Source organism: Convolutriloba macropyga, chromosome 6 (genome assembly GCF_964194025.1).
Source record: "Convolutriloba macropyga chromosome 6, txConMacr16.3, whole genome shotgun sequence".
Lineage (NCBI taxonomy): Eukaryota > Metazoa > Xenacoelomorpha > Acoela > Convolutidae > Convolutriloba > Convolutriloba macropyga.
The window spans coordinates 72,643,852-72,665,077 of NC_134473.1; the positions used below are offsets into that span (position 1 = coordinate 72,643,852).

Genomic DNA, 21,226 nt, shown 5'->3' on the forward strand with positions numbered 1-21,226 from the left:
TTTCTGAAGAAGGATCGGCCAGCAAGTTAAATGATGGCGAAAGAGACAACCGGATTTTAAATTAAATTTTATTTGTGCTCAGTTTACCCACTTATATTGTTGGTTTTAGCACATTTGCCTGAGTATATATATATATATATATATATATATATATATATATATTACTCAGGCAAATGTGCTAAAACCAACAATATAAGTGGGTAAAACTGAGCACAAATAAAATTTAATTTAAAATCCGGTTGTCTCTTTCGCCATCATTTAACTTGCTGGCCGATCCTTCTTCAGAAATCAGTTGTTAAACTCCCTCAATTAACAGAAGCTCGAGCAACCGCATCTTGCTAAGTACCTCATGATGGCAGGCCTTACTTTAGAACTACTTTTCAGCAAGGATGGGACCGAGAACATACAGATGCAAATAAATTTTTAATCAAATCTAAAATCTTTGTGTATAAGTCTTTTTTAGATAAGTAAAATAGAAAATCTAGTTCACATTGGTGTTTTTTGGTTCCAATATAAAGTGGGACTTCAACTTTGGAGTGCCTTTGGAATAGTTAGAGACCAGGAGAAAAGCTTCTCTTGAAACGTAAATTTTTTCAGCTAAATAATTTGATGATGTCACAAATACGAAGGCCATGTATCAGCACTCAGTTGGGCAGTGGTCAAAATTGAAAAAGAGCCACCACAAATTTAAAGCAAATATTTAAAATACGATATCAAATGCTTTGTATTGTCGAGGCAATTCGTATCTATAGTTCACCATTACTTTGTTGAGATATTAAACAGACATCAATCAGCAATATAATAACTTGTGTACAACCATATGCGCAAAATGTTGCGCCACTTCTACCGTATATAACAGCCACATCTAATCCCCAAGCCCCCTCTTTGTGTTAATTGTGTTAGAGTAGATGTTTGTCTGTTAAAATCTCCGGTTATTACCCAATCTAAGCCATTTTGGAACTTCCAAGGAAAAAATGTTTTTCTTATAATTTAAATATTTAAAACAATGATAAAATAATTTTGGGTGGTTAGTTTAGATCATCATCGAAGTTTAGTGAAGCTGAGCTTTCAAAAAATGCTTAGAAAAATACGTCAGCATAAAAAAACTGAGATACATAGACATTTTTTGTGTTAGTTGTCATTAATCATCGTAATAGTCCGTTTTAGTTATAGTCACTAGTACAGTCATAGTCAAGTGAAGTGGAGAAAAAGGGGGAAATAACACTAGAAACGTATTCAGTTGAAAGGTATCAGCCTTAGTAAACCGCTTTCTTCATACAAAGGAATGGCAATTTGGTGGGTTATATTCGCATTGTTGCTGATCTTGACAAATTTTGTTTAAATGGCAAAAAATCAACAAAATGCTCATCAGTGGAACTCCCAGGTAACTTTATTATTTTTTTAAAAAAAGACTTCGAAGTAATATTTTACGCTTCTCGATGTTTCTGCGAAACCATCGGAACCTCTTTTCTTTTTCATATAAGTAACTCGAAATTGTTTTTTACAATTCTATAATCAGTTTGTCGTTTTTGCCTATGACCTCACAAATTCGTGGGTTATTTTTTTGCTCTGTTTATGCTGTTGCTATTTTTTCCGGATGTGAAAGTCTTAACTTGGTCCTCCGACCTTCGGTTCTTTCTCTTGCCATCTCTCCTCGGTTTTCCACGCTAAATCCAAATTTATTAAATCTTTTTGCAGTCTGCGCTTGTGTTAACATGCGGTTTTTAATTGTGACATACTCCAATGTTACAAAATTAGTAATTTTTTTCTTGAGCATCGAAAATTTTCACCTCAGTTGCAGATGTACATCTTGAACTTTGACTTTTGTTCGTATTGCTCTTGAGATTTTCGGCCATATGTTTCTGTCTTTTCTAAATTGTACGCAACTTTTTTCAATAAATTTAAGTTTATTGCCTGACGAACCGTTGCTTTATTTCCAAACTTTAAGTTGTCTGTACCTGTATAATAGTCCTAATTTCGTTTAATGGCTCTTTTGAGATTTATAAAATTGAAATATCGCCCTATTTATTTAGGCCTTGATTCAGAAAAATAAGTTCAGCTCGCTCAGCAATGGGAATCCTCTCATTTGGGGAGACTTAAGTCTAAATCTGATTTTGATGTCTATTAAATGGTTCACAAGCAAACTGTTAGAGCTGTACGAACAAATATTTTCTACGGGCAAGTGTCAGCAATTCAGATTCAAGCTCAATTTAGTAGGCAAAGTTACATTTCTGATCTATTTCTGAGAATATGAGTGGCCGAGGAGTTGTGTGATTGTACAAATAGCAAAAAAAATCAAATTTAGGCAATTTAGAAGAGAGAATTGCTGAGAAAAAGCAACCGCTTATATGCAAAAAAATTTTATAAATCAATCATAATAGTTCTTAGATTGTACCCTCCTAACTTAAAACTAAATTGCTTTAACAATCCAATTTAATTGTGCTATTTTTCCCCGATTTATATTTCTTTCCCTGGCTTTACCTCTTACAAAGACGGCTTTCAATGCGTTGTATTGCACAAAATGCTTTTATCTTATCTATTAAGTATACCAGCACTAATTTAAAAGTAAAGTCAAACAAATGATGCTATTCGAAAGGTTTAATGTGAAATTTTGTGTTTTCTAACCCCCCCCCCCCCGCGCGAAAGAAATGAAGAAATGAAACCACTTGATTCAAGTTGTATAAGGAAGCGATTCATCTTTTTTAATCTCATTTGGTAAGATATCTCTTCTTCGGTATCTGCAGATTTGCAAATTTTGACATCAAAGAAATTCCAAGTAATTTGTAATTATATGCTGCACCAGGTGTTTGCCATCGACATTTCTTTCACAAATTAGCTCTCCTTATAAACCCAATGCATCATCATAAATCACGAAACCATATGCAAATTAATAAACATCCAGCCACCATTTTTCCATAGTTTCCCGCAATTCATGTGTTGAATATAACAAATGGATACAAGGGGCATAATTTTATTTTGAACTTGCTAAGTAATGAAGTTTAATCCACAATTAATTAAAGAAGAGGTAATGAAACGTGAAAGAAAGGCGGACACAGGAAGTGAAATTATAGTTCTTGTGAGACAACCACAAAAAATTAATAATAACTCATTGGAGGGCCGATGATACTTGCGATTATGGACAGTAAGAGAACAAACAACAAACAAAATCGAAAAGCTGGCAAAAATAAGAATTTATTATAAATTTACGAAAAGAGTTTTTGCTTAAAAAACACAATATGTTCATTGAATATTATTTGAACGCAAATTAGACCTCTTTTTGGTTGAATTTTCAAATCAAAGCAGACTTATCTGTAATTGGGATGAAAAAAGCAAAAAAAACATTTGTCGTCTTCTGAATTTTTAACTAGGCTCAACAATGAGGGGACTCTGTCGCCCAGAAGATCGATCAAATAATATAAACCAAAGGTTTTGAATTGGTGAAGCAAGCGTTACTTCGTTACTCTGCAACTTCCCCTCTTCCACTCTTGTATGCTGTTGCCAATTAGATTGCCTTGAAATAAGTTAATTCACATTTGAGCTCGTAATATCAATTCTAGTTATATGGATAACAAAGGTAAGAGAATTACTTGCACATCAATGGAAAAGACAAATTCAAGACAATTTATAATAGTAATTAAAATAATATTACCAATATGCGTGGTTCACTTTCCCAAAATGAACTAAACCAAAAACGCTCACAGTATCCCAACTAGTCTTGCGATTACAATTCTTTTAAAGTTTAGTCCCACTAAACCAACTATTTTCTCTCTCTTGTTCGAAACCAAACTTCTGAAGTTCTCCCAAAATCTCCAAAGTCTGCTTCTCTCTCTCTGTAAAACTTCTGTGTCACTTCAATTTATACTCCACCAATACGCTCTTATCTTAAGCAAACAAACCTCAATCTCTTAAGTAAACATTGCAACTTTAACGTTAAATTTTTTACATTCTGTAGGAGAGCTTTGTTAGCTATGCAAACAACCCAATATCAGACTATGGTCTGTCATTCAACTGCTAGCAACCATTGTTCAACTTTCTCCTTATCTTAATTAAACGACCTTTGGACTCTTATGTAAAAAAATCCACTCCACTTTATCTCATATTTGCACTTGACATGTCAATCAGTGTTTGCGTAGTAAACATTGAACGTTGCTCTGAAAAGTACTTATGCCTTTAACTCCGCTATCAAATTAACTAGCTTCAATCAATACTGGTCAAAAATTATGTGATGAATAAATAACCAAACTCAACCATAAACCAAAGACCAATTGTAATTTACATTTTTGAAACTATTTCGTGCAAATCCCCAGTTAAAAACGGCCGAAAAGTCTAATATTCGTAAAAGCCCCAACGTGTGACCTGTAGAGGTCACTTAGGGGTCAATAGCCAAAGGTGAAGGGTCAATTTGGTAAAAATAATTATTGGTGCGGAAAGTCCTACCATAGTTACACCTACTCACCAATTTTTATCACCTAACTCCTAATAGAACACGAGCAATGACCGCGCACACTTTTCATCGACCTCCCGGATGACCCCAAATTTCCATACCTAATAACTTGCGAAGTAGTGTTCAAAATGTCTTTGGGTAAAAATTTCTAGTAAATATAGGGTGCCACCAACATGCCTGCCAAGTTTCCTGACCTACCAATTAGCCGTTCCGAGTCGTTTGCAATTTGAAATTTTTTAAGCATTCGTGAGTGCCGAAACCCGAAAACTACGAGTTCGTCAAAATTGACCGGGGTGGGTATTTTTTGTCACTAACTGTCTCAGGTTATAATATTATTACCATTTCAAAGTCATTCGGCGGCTCAAAAAGGCCAATTTCCGATTTTCGGCACTGGGGTCGTCCCGAAGCACCGACTTCCGGTCGCATCCGGAAGTTTAAAATAGCACCATTAGAAAGCCCTTGAAAAGTTACACTAACCCTCCAAAAATCATATGGCAACTACCAATACTCCACGAGCAATTTAAATTTTACGTCCAGCGGCAACGGCGTGCGCTAGTTCCGTGCGGGTTGGTCTGGGGTCAAATCCGACTTCAAAATCGGATTCCTCGTACCCAAATTAGTCTATCCCCCAATATTCAGGTCAATTCGACTTCAACTTTTAGAGAAATTACTATTTCAATTTAAGTGCTAACTGTCTTCCGGTAAAAACAGCCTATTTACCGCAGAATACCCAAAAGTAATCCTAACTCCTTTTCCATGATCATCTCATGCAGTACTCTGGACTTGATACCCGTTGCAACCCTTAACTAGTTTTATATCATACTCAAACAGTCATTTTTCCATTCAAAATATCGACAACCTTCAAATCACGCCACTTCTCGTGTTAATAGCTCGTGGTTGGGTAGTCGGATTGGCCCAAAAGGTATATCAGCCTGAGAGGATCATTGGGTGTACCTGACATTAAGATTTCATAAGCGTCCGCTTAATATAACTCCCACATTTGCAGGGCACCAAGTTCTGCTACCCCCTTAAATTTGTCACTTTAAAATAGCACCTTTGTTTACTTCAAATTGAATTTCCAATTCTGTTCAAAGAATCTAGTTCATTTCAAATCTTCGCTCTCTAGTTCACTTAAATCACTCACTTCGACTTTGGCCTGATGCACAAATACAAATTTGCAAATTCAACTAAATTTATCGACAGCTCAGTATGCTTTTGTTCATTATTTGTTTTTTTAAGATATATCACTCAAATCACCTCTCTGGCGCCTTCGAAACAATAACTCTTTAAGAAAGAAAGTTTATTTCGAACACCTAATTAACTTGTCTAATTTGACCTAAATTATATATCTTACTCTCCCTCTCCCTTGTCGTTTTACAAAAATTGAGGACTACTACAACATTGTAAAAATAGGTTAGCCCCAAAAATAATCCGATTTCTTTTTCATCGCAAAAATCAACCATGAGACAAAAAGTTTTTTTGCCCTGCTTTTGCTGCGCGGCTTTGAAAAACTACAATTATGCCAAAATTCTGTAGTAGTGTTGTTGGAAAACGAAAATCTTAATATAATTGAAATATATGTTGCAAATTCTTTAAATATCGATTTAAGTTATCGAAGGACCGCTAAAATGTTAGTTTCAGAACACTTTCATAGTAACCAGAGGTAATAATAATAATATTTATCTGAGTAAACAAAGGTTCTGTCAGCAGTTTTTGTCTGCGCACTCCCTGTCAAACTAGACAAAGTGGTCCAAATAAGCATATTTGGTGTCAATTTTTAGGGAAAAAACGCTGATTTTTTAAAACTTTGGCCAAAATTAGGACCGAAACAGTTAGTTCAAACATTTCAGCAACTCTTTTTTATCATTAAACGTCGAGCCACTGAGACTCATTAACAATTTCATTTTGAACTAATTTTGATTAACCTTTTTTGATTAAGCAAATTTTGATGAACTAATTTTGATTAAGCAAAAATTACAAAAATTGAACAGAAACTAAACAACGAAAGTTAGGCCAACGCTCACAAATCTTTAAGCCCCATAAATCCTTGCAAAAACTGAAATTCGAAAAAATCTTACGAGTTCGAAGTTCTACGCTTGACAAGCTTTCTAATGATACTACTCAAAAATCTGTGCGTTGAAAAAATCGATCGGCGAAAATTGACTGAACAAAAAAACACAGTTAGCATATAGTTCTTCCTCCACTAAAGTAGCTCGAAACAAAAATATTAAAGGAAAAAAATTGGGTGTAATAGCATTACGTAACCGTCTATTTTACCATTGCTGCTGCTATAAATCTGTTTTTTTGCTGTTTAATTCAACGATGAAATGCGGCCTTTTTCAGAAATATTTCATTTTTTTATTTGCGAGAAAAAAATTTCTTGAATCACTTGCAAAATTTTGCAAATTTATTGCAATAGTCATCCACTCTGATTTGAGGATGGGCTCGTGATATGAACGTGTTTTGAGTACCCCGAAATCAACAATTTTATAAAAAGGCTTTAATTACAAAATTGAGCAATCTAATCTAAAGTAAGCTTAATCTAAACCTAGTTCCTATTTAGTGATGTTTTTGGTCTAACTCTATCGTTTGAAGTATCTGAGCACGTATAGCGTGATAACTGTTTCTTGTGCTTAACAAAGTTTGCTACTTAATTACATTTCAAATTTTCTTTTCCAGGGCTGACGAAATGCGGCTATTATATTAAAAAAACACCCCCATGAAATTAGTATGATGGATCCCCCCTCCTTACCCCATTAATACAGGGTCCCCCATTTTTATATGCATAAACATTGTGATGGTGTTTGATTTAGTTCGTATGTATAACTCTGAATAAGCATTTAAAAATACTGGCTACGGTGAGGGTTGAAATTAGATGCTGCATCGCAATAGCGGCTATATTGGGCCTATATAGAGCAATCGATTTCGGCTAAGGGGTGGGGTGGGGGAGGGGGGGGGGGGGAGGGAGGCTAGCGGAACAGATCCAATATATCTTCCACGTTATGGTAGCACTTAATGAAGTACCAAACCCGATACCGGTTATGGGCCAGACTGACTTGAGTTGCGCTTAGAGGGTTAATTAATGCGCGAGCTCAGTTGATGTTCCGGCAAAATTTGAGACCCTTATTCCAATCTGGCCCCATAACCGAACTCAGTCTGTTTGATATTAGCAAATGCCTCTTTATGTAATCTACAGATTCTATGTATGATTTTTTTCCTGCCGCCCCTGGTTATTTCTGGTAAAGACAAGACTTATTGGGTCTTTCCCATAATCCCCCCCAGCTTAGTGGTCAGTAATCAATACCCCCCCCCCCAATCATGGTAAATATACCATGTGGGGCTACACTTTCATGGGGGGGGGGTATAATGGGAAAGACCCGAATTATTCCCGAACCTGAAACACGTGCCTATTTTACAGGTAAGTCTGGCAGACATTGGAGCTTTGGCTCTGAAAATGACAGCTGTCAGTTCCATTGATGAAGAAGACGAACTGGGTGGGGTGGATATCTACCCGCCTGAGAGTGCGTTCCGGAGACATAGCAACTCATTTGGATCCAATTCGCCCACGGGGGGAGGTCCCACTGGTAAACCGAGCTCTGGAAGGGGGGCTTCCTCCGCCAACAATGCAGAATTTGGGAATAAACTGTCTGGCTCTGCTGCCAGGGTTAGAGAATTTTCGATTAAGTTTTCAGCTTTCACTAACATAATTAGACAGACCCACACAATAGTCGAACTACCTCTATTATCTTTAACGATATACATCGATCCAAAAATATTTAGGATCTATTCTGTTTTGTTAACCCCCCCCCCTCCCAATGTTTTTTACGCCCCCCCCCCCTCAGAAAACGAGAGAAAGTAAGAGTGCTCATAAGTGGTTTATAATCCATCTCGCATGTTTCCGGCAACTGAAATAAATTACTCTTCTTTGTAAAAAAACAACCATTAATTTTGCTGTATCATTTTTGCTTCGTTTGCTTTTGTCATCAGGAGTTTTCAGATATATTCAATTGGATTCTGAACTTCTAGGTATCCAAACTACAAAATTGAAGTTCTGGATATCTAAATCAAATTTGAGGAAAAGAATCCGAAGAAAAAAATTTCCAAAAAACGAGCCTTAATTTTTGAAATCATTGATTTTGAAATCATTAGGTTTAATAGTTTAACACAAAATGATTTCACTGTGCAAAGGCTCACAGCGTTAAGACCCCCAACATCTAGTTCAGCTCCATAAAAGCTCTTCAATTTCCCCAGAGTCATGAAACAATTTGATTCCCTTGGTTATCAAATTCATCTATGTCTTTTTTTTCAGATAGAAAAAAAAACCACCCAAATGCAGACATGTAACTGCTGCAAAAACTGGATTGTATTGTAGTGGGCCGAAGAACTCTGTCTTTTTTACATAAAATTCTTCACATTCGGTTGTAACTTTGTAACTGAAGAAATTTGAGCAGCATAGTAGCTGATATAAAAGCTAAAAAATTTTTTGAGTTAATTGCTCTAGAACTAAGTTTAAAGCAATTATTGTAAATTTGTGCGTCTTTTATTGCAAAAATTTTGCTTCACCGCTATCTTTAAGAACATTTTTTGATTTCACTTCTCGAGTGACTTTTTCACATTTGACGAGCATTCACGAGCATTCAGCATTTAAGTCTGTTGCTAAAATGCAGCCGAATGTGAGAGAAACGTACACAGATTATTATTGTTATTGGATAACGTCCACAAAACGAATATGTAGGTTGAGGGTACAAACTCCTCACTAGTTAGAAGCTTTTGGATCAAGAAACTTTCTCAAGCCGAGGCCCCCTTTTAAATTGTTTGTCTCGACACTCTTTCGAGAGGAATTCGTCCAATGTTAGTCCGTTTATGTTTGTATTTTGATAGCTGTTGACACTGAAACGTCCTAGAAGTTGAAACCATCATTTAATATCAAAAATTACAGCTTCATTGAATTCTAAGAAAAAATTTTTAAGCAGGAGTTAATTTTTCCAAGCACTAAGAAACATCCACTTTAAACTATCCTCTGTCACATTTTTTTTTCTGAAAAATCGGAAAAACGTCTGTTGACACTGAAACGTCCTAGAAGTTGAAACCATCATTTAATATCAAAAATTACAGCTTCATTGAATTCTAAGAAAAAATTTTTAAGCAGGAGTTAATTTTTCCAAGCACTAAGAAACATCCACTTTAAACTATCCTCTGTCACATTTTTTTTTCTGAAAAATCGGAAAAACGTCTGTTGACACTGAAACGTCCTAGAAGTTGAAACCATCATTTAATATCAAAAATTACAGCTTCATTGAATTCTAAGAAAAAATTTTTAAGCAGGAGTTAATTTTTCCAAGCACTAAGAAACATCCACTTTAAACTATCCTCTGTCACATTTTTTTTTCTGAAAAATCGGAAAAACGTCTGTTGACACTGAAACGTCCTAGAAGTTGAAACCATCATTTAATATCAAAAATTACAGCTTCATTGAATTCTAAGAAAAAATTTTTAAGCAGGAGTTAATTTTTCCAAGCACTAAGAAACATCCACTTTAAACTATCCTCTGTCACATTTTTTTTTCTGAAAAATCGGAAAAACGTCTGTTGACACTGAAACGTCCTAGAAGTTGAAACCATCATTTAATATCAAAAATTACAGCTTCATTGAATTCTAAGAAAAAATTTTTAAGCAGGAGTTAATTTTTCCAAGCACTAAGAAACATCCACTTTAAACTATCCTCTGTCACATTTTTTTTTCTGAAAAATCGGAAAAACGTCTGTTGACACTGAAACGTCCTAGAAGTTGAAACCATCATTTAATATCAAAAATTACAGCTTCATTGAATTCTAAGAAAAAATTTTTAAGCAGGAGTTAATTTTTCCAAGCACTAAGAAACATCCACTTTAAACTATCCTCTGTCACATTTTTTTTTCTGAAAAATCGGAAAAGAAAATGAAGCTGGAAATAATAACCTAAGATTGATGCGTCGACAAAATTTGTTCCTTTGGACGAACATCATTCTGTCATTTTTTCTGCACTTCGAACTAAAAAAATACGGACGAAGAATAAGAAGCTTTAAAGAGAACGAAGAAAACATCTACAAGCAATTTTTTTTGAATCTACTAGGGTTTGAATGTTTAGCAATGAAGCGTTTTGCTAAAAACGCAATTAATGAGATTTTTTCGTTCGTGATGATCGAATGCTTATAAGCCTTTGAGTTTTTGCCCTTTATGTTTGCTCTCAACACTCTTGTCACGAATATATATGAATCTTCATTGAGTTACGTTGTATTTTGCAGTTGAATGTCAATTTTTTTCTGCATCTTTAGTATTTTAGTCTTTTACAAAAAATTTTGAGAAGAATAAATAGTAAAACTGATATTCCAAGGAAAATATTTTCAAGGCTAGAGAAAGAAATGTTATCTTACAGTTTTAAAAACTATTTTCAGCATTATATAAATTTTTGCGACTATCTCTTTACTTCGTTTGCAAAGAAGTCATTGCCCAAAAAACCTTCAATATTTTCACTTTCATTTGTTTTGAAAATCTAGGAACGTGGTTTACATTAATTTTTTCTAATATGATTTTTTATGTAAGTATATAGAGCATGTTTATTACCTCGGGTCTTAAAAAATGACTACCAATTTCATTTTCCAAATATTTGCTTTACCTTCAACAATTTTGTTAACGATTGATGCACAATTCGTCGTGAGTGAAAAAGATCTTTATTTAATTAAACTGTTCTTTGCAAATGATTCGGATCTGAAATTTATTGCATTTTTGCAGAAATTTAAACAACTTTTCCTGGAACGTTCTTTTTATATATTTTTTAAATTATCTCTACAGATTCTTTCGTGACATGTTTTACACGTTTCATTAATTCCAAACAGTTTTTGTTGTTTTTCTGAAACACTAATTGTTTCAGTTTTTCTGAAATATTGATAGTCGTTTCAACAAAATAACCAGTGTAAAAATAATATGATCTAAAGAATTCAGTAATTTATCACTATTAAGTTCTGAAATTATATTTTATTCAATGTTTAAGCATGTCAAATAGAGTCAAAATCTGTTTTAGTTCAAAGCTGCAGCTCAAAAAATGGACGTTGTTCATTGTTGTTGAAAATTAACTTAGAAAATAGTATAAGAGAAAAGGAACGATTTTCTCAACAATGTTGTATCGAAGTAAAATTTTGTGTGAGTATAAGATCTTATACTCACACAAAGCTTTACTTTAATAAAACTTTTTTGAGAAAATCATTCCTTTTCTCAAACCATTTTCTAAGTTAACTCTCAACAATAATGAAAAAAAACGTCTATTTTTGCGACGCGTCCATAATGACTCAGGCTTAATTTGTTAACAAAATTGTAAATTATTGACTTTAAGCAATGCATGATAATCTTTCATTTACAATTTTTATTTTTTGGGGACAGGTTGGCATATCGATTGTTTATAGGAAAATTACTACACGGTAAGAAACTTAATTTTGCTGATGTCCTGCGGAAATATGGGAAGAAAACCCCTGCTCTGTACATTAAAAAGTCTGTGGTGATTTTGGGTTTCCGTCTGTTCTGAACCCTGCATAACTTTGGAAACGGTACCTGAAAACAATCAATAGTGATCCATTACGATCCATTATAGGAGTGCATTAAACATCTGAATTTTTTATTTCGATGATATCAATGATTGTTTGTGATATGCGGTTCGGTAAACATTTCAACTTTTGGCTTACCTGAGAGTTAATTGTTTGTAAATTGATCACGCGTCATGGTTTCTCTCCATCTTTTCCTTCTAATTGTTCCGCCTTTTTATTGGGCCAACTTTCATTCATCTTTATGGGCCAAATTCTAGTGTTCCTATTTTCTGCTTGTACTGATAGAGAGCTACAAAAAGTCTCTAACATTTTGTAACCGTCTGGAAATATCGTCTAATAGCTTAATCTTATTCTTTGTAAAGAGTGATGCCACAGAGGAACACAGCTCATCTATAATTTGATATCGAAGCAGACATGGAGACGCTACATATGCGTTCATACACAATAATCCAACCAAATAGTTGACATTAATTTTGAAATAAATACAAAAATATTTTTAGCAATTGGGTGCTCTAGGGGATTGTAGTCACCCGGACCTAACGCCAAGTCAATTTCAATACTGGACAAGTCTAAATCCAAGTCTTATTTCATTACTGATTCAGAGCTATGATCATGTCCCTTTTTACACTTGGCAGTCTAAATCCAAGTCTGGGCTGAGACTTGGCAATTCTTAATCCAAGTCTGATTTAAGACTTGGCAATTCTTAATCCAAGTCTGATTTAAGACTTGGCAATTTTTAATCCAAGTCTCGGCTAGCCGAAAAAATCGCCTAAAATAGCCGGGAAAACGTCTAAAATAGTCGAAAAAAACGTCAAAAATAGCCGGGGAAACGTCAAAAATAGTCGAAAAAAACGTCAAAAATAGTCGAAAAAAACGTCAAAAATAGCAGAAAAAACTCCCTAAAATAGCCGGCAAAACGTTAAAAATAGCCGAAAAAAACGTCAAAAATAGCCGAAAAAAACGTCAAAAATAGCTGGGGAAACGTCAAAAATAGTCGAAAAAAACGTCAAAAATAGCAGAAAAAATTGCCTAAAATAGCCGGGAAAACGTTAAAAATAGCCGAAAAAAAAAGTCAAAAATAGCCGAAAAAAACGTCAAAAATAGCCGGGGAAACGTCAAAAACAGTCGAAAAAAACGTCAAAAATTGCAGAAAAAAGTGCCTAAAATACCCGGGGAAACGTCAAAAACGCCTCAACTTAGTCTGAAAGCTCAGAGAAAATCAGGGTCCGTCAACACTCAATTGGCCGCAAGCGACCAAAAAATATAAAAAGATATAAATGCATCAGATCTGATTTTTTTTGGTTTTGACCCAGAGCAGGAATAACACAATTTTTATGGCAAGTAAAGTATGAATGGTCGGTTTTTGGGTCAAAACGAAAAAAAACAACTTAAGAAGAACAAGAAAAAGAGAATAGAGGCATCGTATTCGAGATATAAAGGCATCAGAGCTGATTTTTTTTTCGTTTTTGACCCAGAGCAGGAACAATACAATTTTTTATGACAAGTAAAGTATGAATGGTCGGTTTTTGGGTCAAAACGAAAAAAAAAACAACTTAAGAAGAACAAGAAAAAAAATAGAGGCATCGTATTCGAGATATAAAGGCATCAGAGACATCAAAAAATCATCCAGATCGAATCACTCAATAAAAAGTTATTAACGATGGGCCATCAGGCATACCTCAGATTTTCGGGTGTCACAACGCCAGATCTTTAATAACTCCATCAAATTTGGGTCAAATTAAACGGGACGTGGCTCATTGAGACCATTATTATCTAAGCTTAAAAACTATATATGGCACATTAAATTTGGATCACTGGTTGCTGAGAAATTAGGTACTGAGCATCGTGTAATTTGACCATAATAATATCGCCGAAATGCCCATATGCCACCCAATATGCCACCAAAATATACAAAGGTATGCCCATTTCCATGCCCATGGCATGCCCGGTATGCCCAGGATACACTGATACATTGCTAAACTAACAGTGGGCAGGATTGACTCTTGTGCCAATCTGTACACCGGCACTGGAACTGTCGTATGCCCATTTTCGTCCTCATTTTGACCCATATTACGTGACAGATTCCCACTATTATCAACCAGGTTTCCACAACTTTGTAAATCTGGGCCCCTTGACAGCATGGGAACCCTCACAGTCTTCTTCATAACTTTTCCTCGATTGGCATATCCAGACATTTCAAGATCTGAAATATATATGTTGATTTTCGGCTAAAATGTGGCTCCAAACGGCTGAAAAATGGCTGAAAACGGCCCAAAACACCTGAAATACCCTCAATATACCCTCCAGGGGTGCTAATAATCACCCAACAATCAATTTGGTATGCCCCCGGCATCATTTTCTAGCACCCCGGGAAAGTGGCCTAAAAGTAATGCCAAAATCGTGGCACGTTGCGAAATTTTTTTGAATTCGAAAATTTCTATCGAATTTTTTTTGAAAAGTTGGTTTTGACTTGGGAATCAACTTCCAAGTGTTATCCAAGTCTTGGTTAAGACTTGGCAGACTTGTAAGACTTATATTTAGACTTGCCCAGTACTGGAAACCTAAATAAGACTTGGATTTAGACTTGCCTAGTACTGATATAGACTTGGAGTTCGGTCCGGGCGTGGTTAGTTCAAAAATGAAATTCTCGCGCAGGATTTTGTTCGTTCATGATATTCAAAATCACCAAACTTTGGGCTTATCAAATGTATCAGTCAGAATTTTCTGTTTTTTCGGGCGGTGTCCCGTTTTTTTCACCCCTATTCATTTAACCCCCTATCATTTAACCCCGATTTAATCACCCCTGTATCATTTAACCCCTCTATCTTTTAACCCCTCTCTCATTTCACCCCGATTTTAATCTTTCTATAAAATAAGGATAATTAAATTAGCAATATAATCATTTGGCCATGCCTCAGCGGCCCGTGGGACTTGATATGAAACTATCGCAACCGAACTTGGGATCAATTTATCCACTTAATTATGACAAAACATGCCTTTAATGTCGACTTCTAAGTGACGGGATGAAATGCTAGAGGGTTGAAATGATAGAGGGGTTAAATGATAGAGGAGTGGAAAAATCGGGGTTAAATGATAGAGTGGTGAAAAAATCGGGGTTAAATGATAGAGGGGTGAAAAAATCGGGGTTAAATGATAGGGGGTTAAATAAATAGGGGTGAAAAGAAGTAGAACCGTTTCGGGCATCGATATAATACTGCACTTAAAGTATTCTTCGTTGGCCTTAAGACCGCTGTCGAGATGACAGTGCACTCCTCCTGCGATTTTTTGAACATTCTCATTTCGAGAACGAAATGTTTTTTTTTCATATAAAATTAATCTTAATAAATTGAATCTTCACAGTTAGTTTGGTGCAAGTGTATTTGTCCAGGAATAGAGTTTATAATTGTGCAACATATTATTTTTTGCCTTTTCGATTTTTAAGAAAAGTTGTTTCAATCTTTGCCAGGAAGGATTATTTTTCTGTAAAATTGAGTAAATTGCAAGGCTCTTCAAATATTGGCCTCCTACGCTCTTAGTAGTGTGATCACATCTGGCAAGCAAAAAAAATTACAAAGCTCGCTTAGATTCAAATGCCCATGTTTTTTCATATGCAAAGTTCTTTTTTGTGTCTTTGTTCTTTTTTCTTGCGTTTTGGAAAAGAGTTTCTTCAGAGTTTCGAGTAGAGTTTTGTTAATGAATATTAGCTCACGATTTTTTATCGCCATCGAGTAGTTAGCAAACTTAGAGGTGAAACTTAGTTGTAGAATAATTTCGAGAGATTACCACAACTGTGTGGCATTTTTTTTAAAAAAAATCAACTATCGCTGCAATTACAACAGTTGCATGACTCACGCCACACTGCAATTGATTGGAATATCTTCTGTCACTTCTCATATGGCAACAGTAGCGAGAAAAAAAGTGGATTAATAAGGTAGTCTAACCACTGCTTTATAACCGCTTCAGTTTTTAGCAGTATTAACTGGGCGCAAATAAATTGTCCAACCAATTAACTAATGCAGCTGTTTTTATCGCAACGAGAGGTAAATATATCTTTTTTTTTCGCGAGATACTTGAATGCGTTTTAAATTCTCCGTGCTGTTTATTTAAAGAAGCTAGCTGAAATCAGTAACCTTTTTCTTCTTGTTAAAGTGGTCAAATATATCAATGTGTGTTAAAAAAGCAGAGGGCGATCTCAGCAGTAAAACCTAATGTCCAAGAAAGCAGGGGCGGGTACTCTGTCCGCCTCCTCAGATGTTACACATAATTTTTGAGTTTGAGAACACTCCCAAGCAGAATAAATTTTGGAGATGCTGACAGACAGAACCAACTATTCGCAAAAACGAGAAACCTGCTTGTCGCAATCTTGATGTCGACAACGAACAAGTAGCCCTATCATGCCAACTAAGTTTCAGTCTCACTCAAACTCTAGATAAGAGCATAAAAAGTAAGTCAGAAATAAATAGAGATAAAAACTTGTATTCTTAAGAATTGCTTCAATTTAAACTTGGCGATTGTTTTTAAAACTAGCTGTCCAGCATAAAAACACGGTTTTTAAATCTAAATATCAATTGCAGAAAGTATGCAAAAACCGGATAAATACAGATAATGTCTTTATTAGATCAATTTTCTTTCAGTTACTGTGCAAAATTGATGAAACCTTCATTAAGGGTTGACTGTTTTTTTCGGCCGTTTTCCAACCTGTTGTTATACATTTTAGGTGCCCATCGAGACATGGCGACAAACAATTTGAGCGCTTATAAACTAAAAACTTGAAATGTTTTATTAATACTTCCATATTTAGCGGTTCTGTTGCATATTTCCGTATCTGGTTACTTCTAAACCAATCAGTTTTAATTATTTAATCAACACCTGTTTGCGATAATAGCAGTTCAATAATGTGCCAGTGTAATAAATTTTAATGCCCGATCGACACTGGAAAAATACTTCAGCATTAGACGGCGAGTTTATCACAGTCTTTTATCGCCAGCCACTGTTACTGAGTCAACAGTGGCATAAAAGAGTGGTGAGAAACTCGTAGTCTAACGATGGAAGCAGTTTGATAAAATTGTAGTCCAACATTTGAATTGTTGCTGCATTGTGGTATAATTTTGACTTTGTTCAATTTTGAAATGATCACAACAGGTGTAGATTAAAAAATTACCACACGCTGTCCTTCAATTTTATTTTGTCGCGGAAGAACCCTTGAGTCATTCCAGATTTGCTCTGACGATTTATTAAGTATTGTGATTTCGGTAATAGATTTTACTGTTTATGTAGTCTTCTTGTTTACCACTGTAATTATCTATCGCTTGAAACGTCTTCAAAACAGGGATTGCAGAATTTTAGAATCGGAGAAAAGAAAAAGAATTAATTAACCAAGCTTTAGCACTTTTCACAAAAGCAAGAATTACTTCAACGATCAGTTAAGTCTTTTAATGAATTCTTAGAGCTTTTTTTGGATAATACAATGTTATTAATTTTAATAGTTTCTGCGCAATCGCAACGAACAGCTGTAGGCTTCAGTGGCCTGTACAGAGCTGCCTTTTTATTATTAGTCCTCACATTTCAGACTGTTCTTTTCATGGGATGTATTGCTTTTTTTGTGACTGTGGCCTCTTTTTTGCGTCTTCGACATTTTTGTACCGATACCCGTTCGAATCCAAAATTCTACTCTCATAACTATTTTTAATCATCACCTGTTGCGATACTAGCAGTTAAATAAATTGCCAGTGTAATAAATTTTAATGCTCGATCTACACTGGAAAAACACTTCAGCATTAGACGAGTTTATCACACACTCTTTTATCGCCACTGTTACAAAGTAAACGGTGGCTATAAAAGAGTGATGATAAACTCCTAGTCTAATGATGGAAACCGTTTGATAAACCTGTAGCCTAAAAAAACAAACTTGATCGCAACAGGTGCTGATTAAAAAAAATTACCACACGGTTGTTATCGCCCTCGAAGTTATCATAACACCTCGGCTTCGCCTCGGAGTTTGATAACTTCTCGGTGGCGATAACAACCGTGGTAATTTTCAGTAATCAGCTAACGTGTTTCGAGCTATGAGAAAAACATGCTGATGGAATATATATTTTTTGGCTAAAAGTTTGTGATGACGGCTAGGTTAGCAATGGAACGTATTGTTGAGTACATGTGATGATAGAAAATTTCTCCCATGTCAAAAATATTGGCCTGGTCATTAAATGATGAAATCCCAACGGAGTTTAACCCTTTTTTATAGTAATTACCCTATTTTAAAAATGCAATACTTTTTCTCTGTGAATACCCAACAGTCCCAACTTATGTTGATTCCAATTTTTTGTGTAGGTAATTTCATGTCTGATGTACAGGGGACAATTCGTTGTCTAAATTCCTAAATTCCGAAGTTGTTGGTGGTAATGCCTCTTTTCGTCAAATGAAAACATGCAACCCAATTTGTTACTTAGAAAAGAACATCTGTCCCCTGTGGCTCTAAATCGCGTTCAGATGTAATGCCGAAGCCACTGGCCGTTTTTTGGTTTCGATGATAGGAATGCTGGCTGACATATTTCGAAATTTTTTGTAGAAACTGAAGTCAACATTTTTGCATATGAATGAACTCGAATTTGTTTAAAAGCGGTGATTAGGAGCTAACTTTTTGAAAACTCCATGTTTCATAATTATGCATAATTGCAGTATATTCATTACAATTTTCAAATAAGAAGTAGAAGCGGTCAAAAATCTCTGACTTCTCAAACCTGGTTAGCCAACTGTTGAAAAATGAGAAATTTAGCTTTTTTAATTACTAAGGACAATTAGTTGACTTTTTTGCGCTTGCGCTGGAATCGGCCGCCGAAGTTTTAACGGTTGAACGTATTTAATTAAAGATAACCTGCTTGCTTGATAAGGGATACCTTCTAATTTGAATCAGAGAAAAAATTTTTTGTGGATTTCAGGAATCGCTTGATAAAATCCCACAGGTTGGTAATAGTACGTTCCTGTATAATTCAAGCTAAATCACTAATATTAACCCTTTTCAAAAGGTGATCTTGGTCTTGCCTGTCAATTCCCTGTCAGTTCTTCAGCTTTGATGAAAAAATGTTGTCAGACTCTCTTCCACCTAAATGGACTAGCTGGTGTCGATTCACCAGGGCGACGTTTCAAATGGACTACAAATGATTAGCAACAAAAAACGTTTAGCGATCAATAACACTGAGAATGCATGCAATTGCTGTCTAGCTGATCAAAATTAGTGTCGTCCATTTGAAACGCCGTCCCATTGAACGGCCCCCCGAACTAGCTCTTTTTTCATCTGGTTCACCACAAACAACGTGCATCACAATTTCTCCATTTGCACAATAAGCCGTAACCCCTCACCTAAATGGATCCCTTACCTGTTCTGTGGATGCTACTTTTACTGAGTTAGATGCTAATAATCAATACTAAACCAATTACAAGCCGGGACTTAAAATAGTACTTCTTCGAATTTCGGACCTCAGCCGCTCAGTTTTTAAATAATTGCAATCTTAGTGCGACCAGCAGCGACGATCAAAATTATTTTTTAGCGTTTAAAAGTTTTTGTTTTCACCCTAAAAGGTTTACATAATCTAAACGCCGATAAAGGTTCACTGCAGAAATGAAATGTCTAACTTAAGTTATCTTAGAAAAATTATGAATCTTAAAGAAATATAGCGAAAGCTTTTACCTTCCGTTTCGATTTAAACTATAATGAAAGAATAAATACTAAGTAATTTGGGACTTTACAGGCGGTTTAATCAGCAAACATTGATCTTGATACGTAATGACAGTTTTGGCTTCGTCTCAACTGAACGAATCTTGAAACTTTTATGGAATTTACATTTCTCAGCTCAAAATTGAGGGTTTCTTACAAAACTGGGAATGAATTGTTTGAACCATGTGATTTGTGGGACTATTCTCTTTAGAGAGATTCAAAAACTGTAATCGGATTTGTTGGAGATTGGAGAAATGTTAAGTATATTGACAGTATACTTTAACGATTGATTGCATAATGTTCCCGCATATGTTCAGCCATCCATTGATTTAACCGATTAACCAATCCGAAAAGCGATAAGTTTCCGGACAAGGTTATCCAAAGCGCGAATCTTTCATAGCATTTTTTTTGGAGTCTTTTCACAGTCAATAAATTTTGCTTTCTAGGAATTTGTTTGATACTTTTCTTTTTTTGTGCAATTTGTTTGATTTTGTTTTCTTTTTTTGGCAATTTATCATATAGTGTTTCATGAGCACGTAATTGATGATGTTCAGTTATAGAAAATGGTACCTTACTGTCGACAGAGTTATAAAAATGATTTAATTTGATACTTATAACCTTTGAGTTTAAAAACGATTGTGGCAAAGGCTGTATCCAAATCAGTACAAACTACTAGCGTTCTGCAGCTTGGCTTTATACTAAAAAATACTGATAAACCAAATAACTTCAAGTTGAACTTAAGCCAGTATTGGTCTGACGCAGAAATGAGATTCAGGTAAAGACGATTGGGCCGACCGAGCATTCCAAATTTTCTGGAATCAAAAACCCAACAAAACAAATAAAGAACTGGATCGACTTGTACCTTCGGTTTTCCTAGACGGGCATTCAGTGGCAAGTTTGAGAAAGCAACGTAAGGAGCGACAATAAAAGCAACTCAAGGTTTCCCTGCGATTGTGTGTCAGGAACCAGACAAGAGACTTCAAAAAGCCACCCAGGTGCTTACTGTAGTGGATAGTGACGGTGAAGACGCATGGACCGCCACAGCGACAGCGGTTGCACTGAAAACAAGAGAAATGATAGCACAAACGGCGATTGAAGTGCGAAAACTACCGCATTGTTCCATTTTCATCTTCTGGAGTTGCTTCTGTCTGGACAACAGAAGCTTTGTTGGGCCCTAGAAAAACTGTTCAGGGGGCAAGAAACATTGATCGGTGATCAGCAACCTCAGAGTTCCTGGGTGAACCTGCAGTTGGGGATAAGACAATTTGCTGATACTGCGGTCTTTTTTTGAATGCTTCGAGACTCACGAAGTTTTTCTGAACTTTCTGAATATTCAGAGCAAGTACCCACTAAGTTTTTAATTAGTTTTAGTTCTGAAATTTTAATTTACTTTTCTTTTTGTGAAAGTAATCATTTTAACTTTGTACTTACAAATATTCGAGAGATTAATTAAGAACGAGTTCTTGTTGTGAGAAAAAGTTTTTAGCTTTAG

At 35.4% G+C, this 21,226-nt stretch overlaps 1 protein-coding gene across 2 annotated transcripts in view; it reads left to right on the top strand.

Moving 5' to 3' along the window:
* The first annotated feature begins 2,685 nt into the window (after positions 1 to 2,685).
* LOC142341196 (uncharacterized) overlaps positions 2,686 to 21,226 on the top strand; it is a 38,584-nt gene continuing 20,043 nt past the window's right edge. Inside the window, exons 1-3 of one of the 2 annotated variants that reach the window (XM_075392110.1) lie at positions 2,686 to 2,715; positions 7,863 to 8,108; positions 18,959 to 18,982. In XM_075392110.1, the coding sequence (XP_075248225.1) occupies positions 7,899 to 8,108; positions 18,959 to 18,982 (234 nt within the window). In that variant the 5' untranslated portion in view covers positions 2,686 to 2,715; positions 7,863 to 7,898. Of the gene's footprint in view, positions 2,716 to 7,821; positions 8,109 to 18,958; positions 18,983 to 21,226 lie in introns of those variants that run through there. The other variant, XM_075392111.1, reaches the window with a different exon arrangement.